Genomic DNA, 16,210 nt, shown 5'->3' with positions numbered 1-16,210 from the left:
TCTTCTCATCCATGTACTTTACAGCTCCTTTGTAGTTCAAGCTGCCTGAGGGTCTAACTTGGGATATTTACTATATTCTCTAATTGGTCTCCCTACCTTTGGTCTTACATTTCTCACACTTATCCATAGCACTGTCAGACAACTATTTATTTTAAAATATGTTACTTCCATGCTTAAACCTCATCAAAAATTCCCATAGCTCATATGAAATAATGATCAAAGAACTTTTCCCACTTTTTAAAATATCTAATGAATTGGTAATTTGTGGTAATTTCATGTTTACGTTGTCTTTGCATCTGTTCTCACTCTTGCTACCTATCTACAGAAGGCCCTACTGATTCTCACATGGCCATTTCTCATACTTTCTGATACAGTTTGGATGTTTATCCTCTCAAAATCTCATGGAATCCCCAGTGTTGGAGGTGGGGCCTAGTGGGAAGTATTTGGGTCATGGAGGTGGATCCCTCATGAATAGCTTGGTGCTCTCCCCATAGTAATGACTGAGTTTTTGCTCCATTAGTTGCCACAACATCTGACTGTTAAAAGAGCTTAGCACTTTCTCCTCTCTCTCTCTCTTGCTCCCTCTCTTGCCATGTGACACACTGGCTCCATTTCTCTTCCACCATGAGTAGAAGCATCCTCAGGCCTCACCAGAACCAGATGCAGGCACCATTCTTCTTGTACAGCCAGCAAAATCATGAATTAAATAAAACTCTTTTCTTTATGAATTATCTAGCCTCAGGTGTTCCTTTACAGTAACACACTAATATAATTTGCTCACCGATCTCCTTGTCTCCTTAGTTCTCTTTTAATTTTATCTAATGTAAACTGATGATTTTCATAAAAACAGAGATGTAATGATTTTCCTAGCTTAAAATGCTTAATAAGTGCCAAAAATGTGTCTCTTCTTGAAAACGTAGTGATTTCAAATACAGTCTTTTGCATAAAACCTTTCATGATCTAATTATCATGCCCATTATGATTTTTTATATTTTTCTCTTGCAACAAACTTATTCTGCTAGATTTTGGGTAATGTGTAAATTTATGATAGTGTCTTCACATTATCAGAAGAGTTTTTGAAGAAGGGGGTTGTATTTTACTGATCTTTGTTTATTCTGAGGAGTCTTATCGAATGTGTTGATAAAAAGTTATTGAAAGAAAACCATTACTTATTGAACTGATTTATGTGAATTAAATGGTATGACATGGTGAGGAAACAATTGTAACACAAAACCCATTTTACAAACGTTATTGTAATTTTTACAATGCCCAACAGTGTTTCGAGCCAATACGTTATATTCTGTGAATAAAAACACTCAAATAAATACAACAACTTTCCCAGGTTGCAAACTTCTTTATGTTCTCAGAATGGAAACCCTAGGTATTATTTATGTGACACTTCAGTTTGAGATTAAAGGTTGTTATCCCAGTACTAAAAATTGAAAGCCATTGGTTGGGTTGTCATCTTTAACTATTGTTTACAAATATATGTTATGAGAATCATATATAATTAACATAATATTTTTGATATTTGAGTATGGTCATATTTATTATTATCATATGTTCAGCAAGAACAGGACAAGATGAATGATGAACTCTATAAAGAAGAGAAAATTTGGAAAGAAAAGTTTAAACAGCATGAGGTATCTATTTGTTGTTTTTAATTAGCACATTAAGCTTTCTTTATTTGAAATTACTATGCTTGAAATGGTTATTTTTAGATAATGCTGCCTAAGTAGTATAAGATTTTAGTTTATTACAGCATTAAAAATTTATTAATCCTCGGAAACACTTCTTGAAATAGAATGTCTTGAAAATGAGTTAGCTGGTTTGGTGAGTGTTGTCCATATAAAATTGTAATTCTAACATTTCTTTTAAGGTTTGATGAAATGTACCATTTTGAATATTTCTTTATGTTCAAAGATTGTTATGAAAGCTTACTCTTTTTCCTAAACACAATTAATTTTGTTCTGAATATAAGATTATTCTGATGATACATTATTGATGAAGTTTTAGTTTTTATTTACTCCGGAGTTTTTATATACAATTATTTTAAGTAATTACAAATTTAAAGTAGATATCTCCCATAATCCTGTTATTTAGCTAAACATTATCCTTTTTTGTATTCCTTTCAAATCTTTTTTAAATTTATATAAACCTGCTCCTGCAAAAGTAGGTGTCTACTACACATTGTCAAGTTAAAAAGCTGGTTAAGCATGTAAAGAGATAGAGTCATATGAATGACAAGTGACAAGAAAAAGACGATAATAGCTCACCTGTAGATAATCCAAAAGTTAAGTATAGTAGAGCTGTTAAAATACCTATAATTATCATCCAGTAGCAAAATACTTAAACAGGTGATGTGAAAAGAAAAATAGCATCTATAATGAAGTACCAACTCTACATTCTAGAGTTTAAAAAATTCAATATATAAAATTAAAATTCAGTGGGTGAATTTGATTGGACATAGCAGATGAGACCATTAGTGAAATGAGACAGTTCAGTAGAAAATATCCAAATTAAAGCACTGGGAAGAAAAAAAATGAGAAAAGAGGAAAAGAGCACAAGAAATATGTGATACATGGTGAAAAGATATAAAATTTGTATCATATCTTAAAAGGAGAGGAGAGAGAGAATGGGGCAGAAGCAATGAGGTAAAGAGATAATGGTTAAAAAGGTTTCAATTTGTTTTTTAAAAATCAACCAGCATATTCAAAGATGAAAAATAATTTCCAAGTAGGATAAATACAAAGAAAATGCCACCTTGGAATAAATAGTACAATTATTGAAGTTCAAAACAAAGGAAAAATAAAGTCTTAGAAGCATCTGGAGGATAAAAGACGCATTACATAAAAAGGAGTAACAGTAAAACAAATAGCCTTCTTTAAGTAAAATGATTGAAGAAAGAAGATGATTCAAAAAACTAAGTATTCAATGATAATGGTTTCTTTATTAGTGCTCTTTGAATCCTGACTCTTATTCCAATTTCTGGACTCAATTTTTAATTTCCTAGAGTATACACTTAAATACTTGTCAAAAAACATTTTTGGATGCTAGATTTTCTCAATATTTGTTTGCATATTTGAAAATATTTTTAGTTTTCTTTCAAAAATGAATGGTCAGTTTCTTTGGGCGTAGAATACAGGTTTATTACCACTTTTAACAATGTAAAGATATGACTTCATTGCATATTTATTTATTTTTGCCTATGCTATCTATGATGGCAAATTTGATACCTTTCCGTTACATTCTTTTGAAGCTTTAGGATTTTTCACTTTATACATTCATCCACACATATTTACTGGTTTTCTACTAGGTCAGGCACTTCTCTGAGTGTTTAAGATATGGCAGTACATAACACTGAAAATAACCCCTACTTTCAAATATGATACACAATTCCCAAGGAGGAGAGATACAAAGAAGATCACACTTTGGAATTAAATGGTACTATTCAAATTCAAGACAAAGGAAAAATAAAGTGTTGGAAGCTTCCAGAGCAAAAAAGACACATTATCTAAAAAGGAGCACAGTATAACTAACAGCTTACATTCCCCAGAGTTCTGAAATATTGCTAGCATCTGTCTAAGTGTGTTGTGTATGTGTGCATGCAGTGTTCGATCTTTCTCCCATTGCTTTTTGTTGTTGTTTTTATGAAAACGTATTTTTCTATTATTTTCTTCCCTTCAGTTTTTCTCAGTTCTTTATTGAGGAACTCCTACTAGTCATGTGTTGGAGTTTCTGCGTTAATCTTCTTTACCTCTGACATATAATTTTTATCTTTGTTATTATTTGTTGTTTGAGGAAAACATCTAATTTTGAAGTTTTTTTTTAAGTAATCAGCTGTCCAGCCATTCTATTTTGATTATTGGTTTAAGTGAGTCATTTTTATTTGAATACTTGAAATATGAGGTTATTCCTGCTTATTTTTTCTAAAATATCTTTAAATTTTTATATAGTTTATTTATTGAATAGTTCGATTTTCTCAGAAATTGGTTCTTCCTTCTGCTGATTAAAATATAGTCTCATATCCTTTTTGTTAGTTTCCCTTAGATATTTGCTCAATTTTGTTGATCTGCTTACTTTTGGTTTAGGACTCTAGTAAAAATAATATTTTCTCGCCTAACTCTAAATATTTCATTAAATGCAGTAGTATGTGGTTATCAACTATTTTGATCATTGAGAAGGGATAAGTTATGTGAGTAGGCTGGTTCTATATATTGTTTGTATGTAGGGACTATCTGGCTTTCTTGGTATCATAAGTTTCACAAAATAATTCCTGTTTTTGCAGTCTCAATACTAGCTCTGAGTCTTCTTTATCAGAACTCTTATTCCAGAAAGTTTGAAATCCTTTTCTTCTACATGGTTTTTAGCCTGTGGTTTCCCTTTTGTTGTTGTTTGTTTGCTTATTCTGTGTCTTTCTGATTTTATATGCTTTCTATCTTCAAGGAAATCTTCAATTTATATTCGGGTGGCTTAGAATACATATAACATTAGAGTATCAACTTATCCACATGATTCAATCTCCTAAATATTAAAAAAGTAATATACTTTAATATAAATGACTTTAGTTTCTCTAAATAAATTTTATAGAAACTTTATTAAGACTTCAGTTTTAGTATTTGTTTTCAATCCACACTTCAGATGACATTTTAGTAACATCTCATGTTTAGTTTATGCTGACTACCATGTATCTTACTTTGTTTTAGGAGTATATTAGAAAATTGCATTTACAAATGGAAGAAGAAAGAACAAGATTTAAAGACCAACAAGAAAAAGAAAAAAATTGTTTGTTAAAACAGCAGAATAATGCAGCTGTTAAAATTCAAGCTAAATATAAAGCATTTGTAGCCTATCAAAAATATGGCCCAATTATTAAAGAGCAAATTGAAAGTAAGAAAAGGAAAGCAAAAGAGTGGAAGGAAAAGGAAGCAAAAATACGGCAGAAGGAGGAAGAAAATCAAAAAAGATTAGAGGAGGAACAAAGGATAAAAGAAGAGAGAAAAAAGCAAAAGGAAGGGGAAAGGAAAAGGAGAGAAAAAGAATATGAAGAAAAAAAGAATATTGTGAAACAAGAAAGAGAGGAACTAATAAGAAAGGAAAAAATAATATTAAGAGAAGATGCAAGCCAACAGCTAATAATAAGTAGTGCATTAAAGAAGAGAGGATATAATAACAAACATTCAAGTCTTGAAGATATTTCAAATGATAAGGGTGATATAGCCAAAAATCTAGTGCATGAAAATTCAAAGAAGCAGGAAGATGTTCTCCTTTGGCTGGTTGAGGAATCAAATATGAAAGAAAATGTAGAGAGACAGACTATATTAAAAGAATCAATACAAGTAAAATTAAAAGAGTCTATATCAAGCCAAACAATTCTGGCAGATTTTAAAATGGAAGAAAAAAATGAAAACCTAGCAAAAAAACAATGTTCAGAAGAATTGGCCAAGCAAGAAAGAAAATATGAAAATATAGATAACAAAACTGAATTGGGAAACTCTGATCTAAAAGGAAATCTGAAAGAACAGTTTCTGCTGCAAGAATTAAAGTCTGATGCACAAAAAGAAGAAATCGTGAAACATGTCATAAATGAGAATACAGGACAAAAAACCCAGATAATATTAGGACATAACCAAGAAATCAATGAGGTGAAAACCAATGAGGCACAGAAAATAATCAAAGATAATCCACAGAAAAAGATACAAAAAGTAGAAAAAGAAGAGATACAAGAACAGAATGGATTATTATATAAAGATAAGGATACTTTAGTTATTTCAGTGAAACAAAAATCACTCTCACTAACATCAGAAAATTCCGAAGATGTAGGAGAAAACGTAATATTAGAAGAAAAAGAAATTTATTCAAAATCCAAAGAAATTGAGGACAACCCAAAAGACAATGCTTGGAATAGAGGCGTTGTGATTTTTAACACAACTGATACCATGATAGATATAGAAGGCAAAAGAAATGACCAAGATTATGTGTTAGGTAGACATGCTCCTTGTGAAGACTTGAGTGACTATAATGCAGAAAGCTCCATGGTATCTAAAGAACTAAACGCTCTTAAATCTGAGATTAGAAAAATTTCAGAAAAATGCCATGAAAATGGACCTGAACCTGAAAGCATGACCTGCTCTGTATCAGAGTCAACCCTTCTATATTCTATTGAAGAAAAAAGACTAGCCTGGATAAAATCATTTAAACCTTGGCTTGAAATTTTCAAGCAAAATCAACAAAAGAAAATTGTTAGAAGAAAGAGACCTGTGAAATGCCTAGCCAACATGACACCCGCTTTGGATAAACTGGAAATTCTTCGATGTGGCCCTTGGGATACTCTACAGCAGGTATTTCTAATTTTATAATAATTTTTATATTTAATTACAATTAGCTCTTTAAAATGTAACTTTTCAGATCTTAGAAAAAGAAATATTTTGTATACAAGAATTGTCTCTCTTGTTTAATAAAGTTATGAATGAAATATTACCCCATTTGGGAGGGGATACATCTCAACTAAAATTGTTCGAGGCATCTTCCCTAAGTGACACTGTATAAAAAGCTTTGATTTATATGTTTTAATATCTTGAAGCCTATGTTCAAGGGCCCTACAGTATTATTTAAACCTCAAAGAATGGAAGCATATAGAAAGTTAGGGTTAGAATTATAGTAGGAAACTCTTAAGTAAACAGAAGTTTGCTTTAGACTTGAGCCACCACACCACCTAGTGGCTCCCTTTGGAATAAAGTGGATTTCCTGTCCATGACCACTGTTGTGAAAGAAGGACTTGCATGATAGAAGACCCTAAAGACCCTAGAATTCCTATCTAGAAACAATTATTTAGCGTGTGCTGTTTAAAGGTGGTGCATGTATGTCTGAAATGTAAAATAGTTGTCATCAAATGTTTCTAATTTTATATGGTTATGGAGAATATAGTTTCAACCAAAATTAAGACATAGAAACTAATAAACATATAGAAAAAGAGAAAATAATATTTTAAACAGTGTAACACTAGAAAGGACTTATGATTAAAATACATATATTTAGCCAAGGCCTGAAAGTCAAATGTATTCAATAAAGTTTATTTAGTTTCTTGATAGACTTTCTTGCTAGACAGATGCCTAGGAGAAAGAACAATCATATTAATAGATAAACATTATTTTGTTTATTCACTCCGCAAATATTCATCTATCCAATAAGATGATCAATATTTATTAGTGGACTAAATAAAAGCAAAGAAAACCCAGTCTTTTCCTTTACGGAGCTTAAACAAATCCACACATAAATGCGTTATTATGGATCTTGAGAATTGCTGTAAATAAGACTTCAGAGTATCCTGTGAGAGAATAATAAAATAGTGGGATTTTGAAGAGATTTGTGGTATATGAAATAGCAATATAAGAGGTGAGAACTGGGACATACACTTTTAAGTGTCTTTTATTTCCTGGGTAATGTATTTGCCACATCTATCAGGTCTGTAGAGCTACATATAGAATCTCTCATCTGCTCTTCCCTGATTTTTTCCTTGGGTATGTTATCTCTGGAATCATGTTTAAGCACTTTTCTTTCTCTAACGTATTGCTGCAGGCCTTCCAATATGATAACATTAGCAATTATTTAATTTTCCTCGTGAGTATCTGTTAAAGCTAGGCACGAGTGATGGCTTCATGCCTACAGTGTACTTGCTTCAAAAGTGAAAATGAAGTTACAGAAACAGTAGTGTTCCTCCCTTTCTTTGTAGGTCTCTGTTCTGTCCAATGAGAAGGAAGTTAAGATGTGTGAACCTCTTTCTCCTTGACATTTCTTCTCCAGCTCACTCTCTGTTCCTTCTTTCGAATGCTTGTCAATTTACATAAAATGATAATTAACTCTTTCTTTTACTTCTTTGAGCAAGGCCTGGCAAACTATTAAAATCTATAGAATACCTGAAGCTTTGTTGAAATGTGGATTCTTATTCAATAGGTCTGGTGATCCACCCATTCTCCATTCTTGCAATGATTCTAAATGATGATGTTGGTGCTGGTGAATGGACTAATCTGAGTAGCGATGTTCTAAAGGGCACCATAATCCTCTCATCACTTCTTAAAGCAACTATCTCAAGCTTTTAATTTGGCTTTGAAGCATCAAATAGACAGTATAAAGATGAAAAATACATGTAAATGTGCCATATACATGCTAAAACGTTAAGAAAATATCATCTTTTGTTACCAGACAACTCCTGTAAAGATTGTTTGGTAGATGGCTTACCATGGTGTCTTTATTCACCACTGTTACTACTGATCCATGGCTCAGTTTCTTTTTGACTTTCTGATCTTTTAGTTTCAGATCTTTGTCTTTATCCTGACCACTCACTGCCATCCTTGGGATGTCCTTCTGGAGATCAACTTAGAAAAGTTTATTGTCTCCCAGTAATGCATTCATTTTGCTTACATTAATCTCTTACTTTGAGACTTCAAGACATAAATCAGATCTTTGTTTTGTTCATACTTCTTTACACATTGCCAGGCAAATAAAGATACTCCTCAAGTTACAGTGAAGTTACATCCAAATAAACCTACATAGCTTACAACTGGGCAAAATCATCTGGCAACGTGGTACACTGTAAAGTATTTGTTGTTTACCCTCATGATCATGTGGCTGACTGGGAGCTGCAGCTCCCTCCCATTGCCTGACATTGTGAGAGATTATCATACTTTATATTGCTAGCGTGGGAAAAGATCAAAATTCAAAATTTGAAGTATGGTTTCAACTAAATGTCTATTGATCTCACACCATCATAAAATTAAAAAAAATTCTACGTTAAACTATCTCGTCAGGAACTATCTGTAATGACTTTCATTACCTGATTATAGGATGGATGGGTGGGGGGATGAATAAATGGATGAATAAAGAATTCCAGTCGAAATATCTAATGTAGAGGACAGGTTGATGGATGCAGCAAACCACCACGGCACGTGGCACGTGTATACCTATATAACAAAACTGCACGTTCTGCACATGTATCCCATGTATACATGTAACCTAAAGTATAATTAAAAAAAAGAACTGCAATTGAATGTTAATCTTATCTCCTCATTACTACCAGTTTCACAGTTTAGATAAAGTGTATTGACTGAAGAGGAAATTAATGTAAAATTATTGAAGTGTAGCTTATTAGACTACTAAGTTCTATGTTAAGACTATTTCTAATTTTATTTCTGCCACTTACTGGCTGTGCCACCTTATGCAAATGCTTGACCTGTATGAGCCTCAGTTTTTTCTTTCACAAACTGGAAGAGCAAAATCTATTATATAGGATCATTGAGTTTTAAAATGCTGTATGTAAAGAACATGGCCCAGGGCTTCTAATATCACTTGTCAAATGTGGGTCTCAAGCAAGCAAAGAGAAGGCAAATGGATTGTTTTTGAGGGCTGCTTAATAGCCCGTTTCATCAAAAAAGTTATAAAGTTGAAAATACTAGACCATTGGGTTATATTCAGTAATATCTCAAAAGAGGAGACTAAAGAGCAATAATTATAGGTAATGAATATATTTTTATTTTTTATTTTTAAATGTTTTAACTATTTTTTATTTTTAGCATTTTGCTACTAATGATAACTTGTATTAAGTAATAACCACCACAAAAAAGGGCACCGAGCTTAAGGATTTTTAAATATTGCTTTGTACCATAACATGAATAATAATATTTTAGCTGCTTATTAACTTTTAGATCAAGAAGTCTCACTTCTCTTATACAAAGTAAATTGTAATGAACTGCTATTGGAATAATAGGTGACTTACCTGAAATTATTTTGTAGCTGTTTTATTCAAACCACTAATCAAACCTTGGACTCAGTCCCTTTGCAGCTGATTTTTAAAACAGTATTATTTTTCCCTGCCAAATAGATTTGAGATTGGATCACTGAATAGATGTTCTGAAAAAGTAAAAAAAAAAAAAATAGACTTGTTTCTTGCATTATTTTGTAATTGCGTTTACCATAGATGACTGACACTTCTTAGGTTGAACTCAAGAATAATTGAGAATAAAATCTCTAAAAAGTATATTGCTGAGTTAGGGAATTTTATCTACAATGGGCTGTAAAGGATTTAGGAAAATACAGATGATTAAGTAGAAAATTGATTTGGAATCTGTTATTAAAATATAGTAAGTGTTTCGTAGCTTCTATAGGTGAAATAGTTCATTCTCAAGTCATGAGAGTCTGAAAGTATAACTTTTTCAAATGTTTTTACATAATTCTTTATAAGAAAAAGGAAGTATGAGTGCTATAAATATAGTTGAGTTTTGCCACAGGCTAGGGAAGTTCATTCATTTATTTATTTTAAGAAACATTTACCCAACACCCATTATGCTCCAATTGCTGTTTTTCAAGTTGACCATACAGTAATGAACATATGATTACTAATTCTATATTGACCTTAATTTTGAAGCATAAAGTGGTTTTATGTATGTGGCTCCTGTCATACATGTATCCATAATTAATACAAACATTTATTTTGATCTCATATATTTGGAAAAATATGTGGTCGAGTAGAGGAGTATATTGCTATACTATAAAGATTTTTTAAAAAATGTTCAATGAAAAGAGCTTCAATTAAAGGAGGAAATAGGAAGCTCCCCATATTCAAAAGTAAATACCACTAACAAGGATACTGTAGCAGTTACTTCTGTACTGTAATAAGATTAAAGGACAGAAATTGCCACATCATAAATAACTAGAACTTAATTGTGCTTGTATAGTTGATTGAAAGCAACATGTTACTAAATCACAATGAATAATGTAAATTATAATGTTGAGTAGCATTTGTTACTATACAGCTGTAATTGTTGAATTTTCGATTTTTAAGTGCTCAATTCTAAATAATGTTTTCATTTTTAGTGTAGAGCCAGTTTTCCAATTACAGAATGTATATCTGTTTGTTACAGATTAACTAGGCAGTACATAGAAGTTATCTCCATACAAATTGATTAGTATATTTTCTTTCTGAAAAAATTATTAAAAATAAATTTGTTTCAAAATTGCTTTAGATTATGAATAATTGAGACATTCCTAAAATGATTTTGAAACTAGAAGTCGTATTTATCTGAAGTTTTAATTATTGCTTTTGATACTTAAAACAGAGTGGTCTAATTCCTTTCTTTAGATCACCGTGAACACATGGTCCTTCAATTTACTTACGTAAATATGTAAATTTAAAACTTTTAGTTTAATTTAATGCACAGGAAATGTTCCGTACAAAGAGGAGTTACTGCATTCTAAAATTTTATACTTTTTTAGTGTTTTTTGAAATAATAATGCTTCCAATTTTAATATAATATTTTTATAATTTAAAGTATGGTATACACAAGAATATTCCTATCAAGCTAATGATTTTTAACTTTTACTTTAAGTTCAAGGGTACAAATGCAGCTTTGTTATAAAGGTATATTGCATGATGCTGAAGTTTGGAGCATGATTGAACCTGTCACCCAGGTAGTGAGCATAGTACCCAACAGGTAGTTTTTCGACTCTTGTCTCCTTCCTTTCACCACTTCTTGTTTTCCCCAGTGTCTGTTGTTCCTATCTTTATGTCCTTGTTTACCCAAATTTTAGTTCCCACTTATAAAAGAGAATGTGTGGTTATTTGGTTTTCTGTTTCTGTGTTAGTTGGCTTAGGATACTGGTTTCCACTTGCAACCATGTTGCTGCAAAAGACATGATTTCATTTTTTATGGCTATATATTTTTCCAGGCTATATATGTACTACTATTTTTTTAAAAAATCTAATCCACCGTTGATGAGCATCTGGGTTGATTCCATGTCTTTGGTATTGTGAATAGTGCTGCGATGAACATACTGGTATATGTGTCTTTTTGGTAGAATGATTTATTTTTCTTTTGATATATATCCAGTAATGGGATAGGTGGGTTGAATGGTGGTTCAACTCTTAGTTCTTTGAGAAATCTCCGAACTGCTTTCCACAGTGGCTTAACTAATTTATATCGCTACCAACAATGAACAGGTGTTCCCTTTTCTCTGTAACCTCACCAACATCTATTATTTTTTGACTTTTGAGCAAAAGCCATTCTAATTGATGTGAGATGGTATCTCATTGTGGTTTTTATTTGCATTTCTCTGATGAGTAGTGGTGTTGAGCATTTTTTCATGTTTGTTGGCCACGTGTATGTCTTCTTTCAAAACATCTGTGTTCATGTTCTTTGCCCACTTCTTCATGGGGTTATTTGCTTTTTTCTTGCTGATTTAAGTTCCTTGTAGATGCTGGATATTATATGTTTGTCCGGTGCATAGTCTACAAATTTTTTTTCCCATTCTGTACATTGTCTGTTTACTCTTGTAATAGTTTCTCTAGCTGTGCAGAAGCTCTCTAGTTTAATTAGGCCCCACTTGTCAACTTTTGTTTTTGTTGCAGTTGCTTTTTAGGACTTAGCCATACATTCTTTGCCAAAGGTGACATAAAGAAGGGTATTTCCCGTAAAAATTAATTTAAGATAGATGAAAGACTTAAATAGAAGACCTCAAACTATGAAAATCCTACAAAAGCTAATGATTTTATTTAATCTAATTTTTAACTTTTGTGGGTACATAGTAGGTATATATATTTATGGGATACATGATATATTTTGATTCAGGCATATAATGCATAATGATCACATTATGGTAGATGGGGTATCCATTATCTCAAGTATTTACCCTTTCTTTGTGTTACAAATAATCCAGTTATACTCTTACTCCTTTTAAAATGTACAATAAATTATTATTGACTTTAGTCACCCTATTGTGCTATCAAATACTAGATCATACTCATTTATCTTATTATATTTTGTACCCATTCATCATCTCCACTTCCCTCAACCCCACCCCACTACCCTTCCAGCCTCTGGTAACCATCATTTGACTTTCGAATCCTATGAGTTCAATTGTTTTATTTGTAGTTCCCACAAATAAGCGAGGATATGCAAAGTTTGTCTATCTGTACCTGGTTTATTTCACGTAATGACTTCCAATTTTATCTATATTGTTGCAAATGGCAGGATCTCATTGTTTTTGATGGCTGAATAGTGCTCCATGGTGTATATGTACCACTTTTTCTCTATTCATTTCTCTGTTGATGAACACTTAGGTTGCTTCTAAATCTTGGCTATTGTGCAGAGTACTGCCATAAAAATGAGGTACAGATAACTCTTCATTATACTGATTTCGTTTCTTTTGGATATATACCTAGCAGTGGTATTGCTGGAACATATGGTAGCTCAGTTTTTTGAGGAATCTCCAAACTGTTCTCCACAGTGGCTGTGCTAATTCACATTCCCACCAACAGTGTAAGAGGGTTCCCTTTTCTCCACATCCTCTCCAGCATTTGCCTGACTTTTGCACATAAGCCATTTTAACTGGGGTGAGTTGATATCTCATCGTCGTTTTGATTTACATTTATCTGATGATCAGTGATATAAGCACCTTTTCATATGACTGTTTGCCATTTCTATATTTTCTTGAGAAATATCTATTCAGATCTTTTGCCCATTTTTAGATTGGATTATGAGACGTTTTCCTATTGAGTTGTTTGAGCTTCTTATATATTCCAGTTACTAATCCCTTGTCAGATGGATAGTTTGCAAGTATTATTCCCTTTCTGTGGATGGTCTCTCCACTTTATTGATTGTTTCCTTTGCTGTACAGAAGCTTTTTAACTTGATGTAATTCCATTTGTCCATTTTTGCTTTGGTTGCCTGTGCTTGTAGGGTATTACTCAAGAAATATTTGCCCAGTCCTATGTCCTGGAGAGTTTCCCCAATTAAAAAAATAAATTATCAGTTTCATAGTTTGGGTTCTTAGATTTAAGTATGTTTAATCTATTTTAATTTGATTTTTGTGTGTGGTAAGAGATGGGGGTCTAGTTTCATTTTTCTGCATATGGATATCTAGTGTTTTCCAGCACCATTATTGAAGAGACTGGCCTTTCTCCAATGTATGTTCTTGGCAGCTTTGTTGAAAATGAGTTAACTGTAGATGTATGAATTTGTTTTTGCATTCTCTGTGCTGTTTCATTGGTCTGTATGTCTGTTTTTATGCCAGTACCATGCTGTTTTGGTTACTATAGCTGCGTAGTATAATTTGAAGTCCATACCACTTTAAAAATAAAAAATTGGTGAAAACTCAGGGAGTGAGCTAATATATGATTATGTTGTTGCTTTTATGTATCTTACCTTTGGACTTGAATTTGTCATAGATGATTGCAATATTTTGTCCTTGTATGTGGGGAACAAAAGAGGCCAGATAGCTTAACAAATTGAATTGTTAATAAATTTAGGCTTCAACATATAGTATTACTTTTCTTAAATGAATTTTCTAAACAGTTTTGTAAGGCTAATATTGTTTATATTCAGTTTTGTTAAATAACACTATACACTCCAATTTTCTTGATTCCTCTAGGTTACAACAGTTACATTTCAAGATTTGCCAGGCTGTGGTATCTCTACACTGGCAGAGTGTACAAATCTTCAGTTTCTATCCCTTCAACGCTGTGGATTAACTTCTTTGCACAGCCTGAGTAATTGTAAAAAACTTAAGTACATTGATGCACAGGTATGCTCTCTGCCCTACTGTTATTTATTTTATAATAAAATATAAAATGGATTTACATTTACATTTCAGAAATGACACTTTTGAAGAAACAATTACTAAACTAACCTGTAACTCAGAGGCTGAAGAGATCAGGTGTTATGGTAAAGTTTTGAGAAGCAGAGAGGGAAGTTTATTGGATGATATGACCTAAAATGTCCTATTTCTTTTTGTAGCTAATATGGTTATTGTTTTCATTACTTTTGCTGCACAACAAATGATTATATTACTTAGTAGTTTAAACCAACAACCATCTTATTTGTTCATAGTTCTGTGGGCCATTAATTGTGACCAAACTTGGCTGGACATTTTTTCTGATTTCTATTGCATTTACTGGGTCTCTTATGTAACTGCAGTGAGATGGAAGCTAGAGCTAGAATGTCCTAAATCACTTACCTTATATGTCTGCTGCCTTGGCAGGATTGTCTGGAAGATGGGAATCTCTCTAGTTATCTGGGGCTTCTTTCCAGGGTGCTTGTAGGGTATTACTCAAGAGCAGGATCTCAAGAGTGAGTGTTCCTAAAAGACATGCTGCAGTATGTAAGTGCTTATAAAACATCTGCTTACACCATGTTGGCTAATGTTTTATTGGCTAAGCCCTGAGGTCATGTGGAAGGGGACCATATGGATATGCGAATATTGGTTTCTGATGTGTACTGGGAGCTACCAAAGTAACAGTCTATTAAAATCTATCCTCTGGCTTATAATGATTCACATCTTTCCCATATGCAAAATACATTCATATCCCAAATACACTAAAGTATCATTAACTTAAGGCATGGGGCTCAAGCTCGAAGCACAGGCTTTTCTCATTTAAATCAGATCCAGGTGGAGATGAGGCTCACCAGGTCCAGTTCCTTGGATGCATCCACTGAGGTGAAGCCCTCTCAACTCAGATATCTGCAATCTAAAATTAAAAATTATTTACCGCCACCCCACATACAATGGTGAGACAGGGCTTGATTAACAACAATAGCCATTCTCATTCAAGATGGGAGAAACAAGAATGACAATATATTAACTTTCTAAATTTATATTGTTTAAAATATTTGTTGTCCTCTGTATTTTCTGTATTTTAAAACAATAATATTTAATATATTAAAAATTAATTATTTATTAGTTTACTTAATATTTTCATCCAAATAGTATAACAGATTGCAGGGTTATCTTAGAAGTTAAAGATTCAGATATTAATTTGGAGATCCTATCTCATCTTTCTTTCCTCTTTTTGAAAGCTTTAAATAGTTCATGAATAGGCCATTGAAATAAAACTAATTACATTTGTTATTTGCTTCAGGAAAACCGTATTGAGGTGATTGAGTGTGAAAATTTGGAAAATCTCTGTGTTGTTCTTCTTAATAAAAATCAACTGACTTCTCTTCATGGTTTGGATGGCTGTACTAATATTCAGTGTCTTGAACTGTCACATAATAAAATTACTCGAATTGGTAAGAACAATGAAATTTTAATATTTAAAGATTTATTTCTCATAATTTATTGTGTTTTATTTATTCCTTTTTAGGAGTAGGCCACCATCACAAATCTGCATATTTTATTTGTGTTATACTTTTAAAATTTAGATTAGAAAAATAAAATTACT

At 32.2% G+C, this 16,210-nt stretch overlaps 1 protein-coding gene across 1 annotated transcript in view; it reads left to right on the top strand.

Annotated features, from left to right (window-relative positions):
* Positions 1-16,210, top strand: part of LRRIQ1 (leucine rich repeats and IQ motif containing 1) — a 189,557-nt gene that overhangs the window by 13,558 nt on the left and 159,789 nt on the right. Inside the window, 4 exon segments of the mRNA XM_030819891.1 lie at positions 1,569-1,643; positions 4,707-6,341; positions 14,422-14,574; positions 15,908-16,058. Of these exon segments, the coding sequence (XP_030675751.1) occupies positions 1,569-1,643; positions 4,707-6,341; positions 14,422-14,574; positions 15,908-16,058 (2,014 nt within the window).

Source organism: Nomascus leucogenys, chromosome 10 (genome assembly GCF_006542625.1).
Source record: "Nomascus leucogenys isolate Asia chromosome 10, Asia_NLE_v1, whole genome shotgun sequence".
Taxonomy (NCBI): domain Eukaryota; kingdom Metazoa; phylum Chordata; class Mammalia; order Primates; family Hylobatidae; genus Nomascus; species Nomascus leucogenys.
Note: the sequence above shows the minus strand (reverse complement) of the source record. Positions and strands in the feature narration are given on the sequence as shown.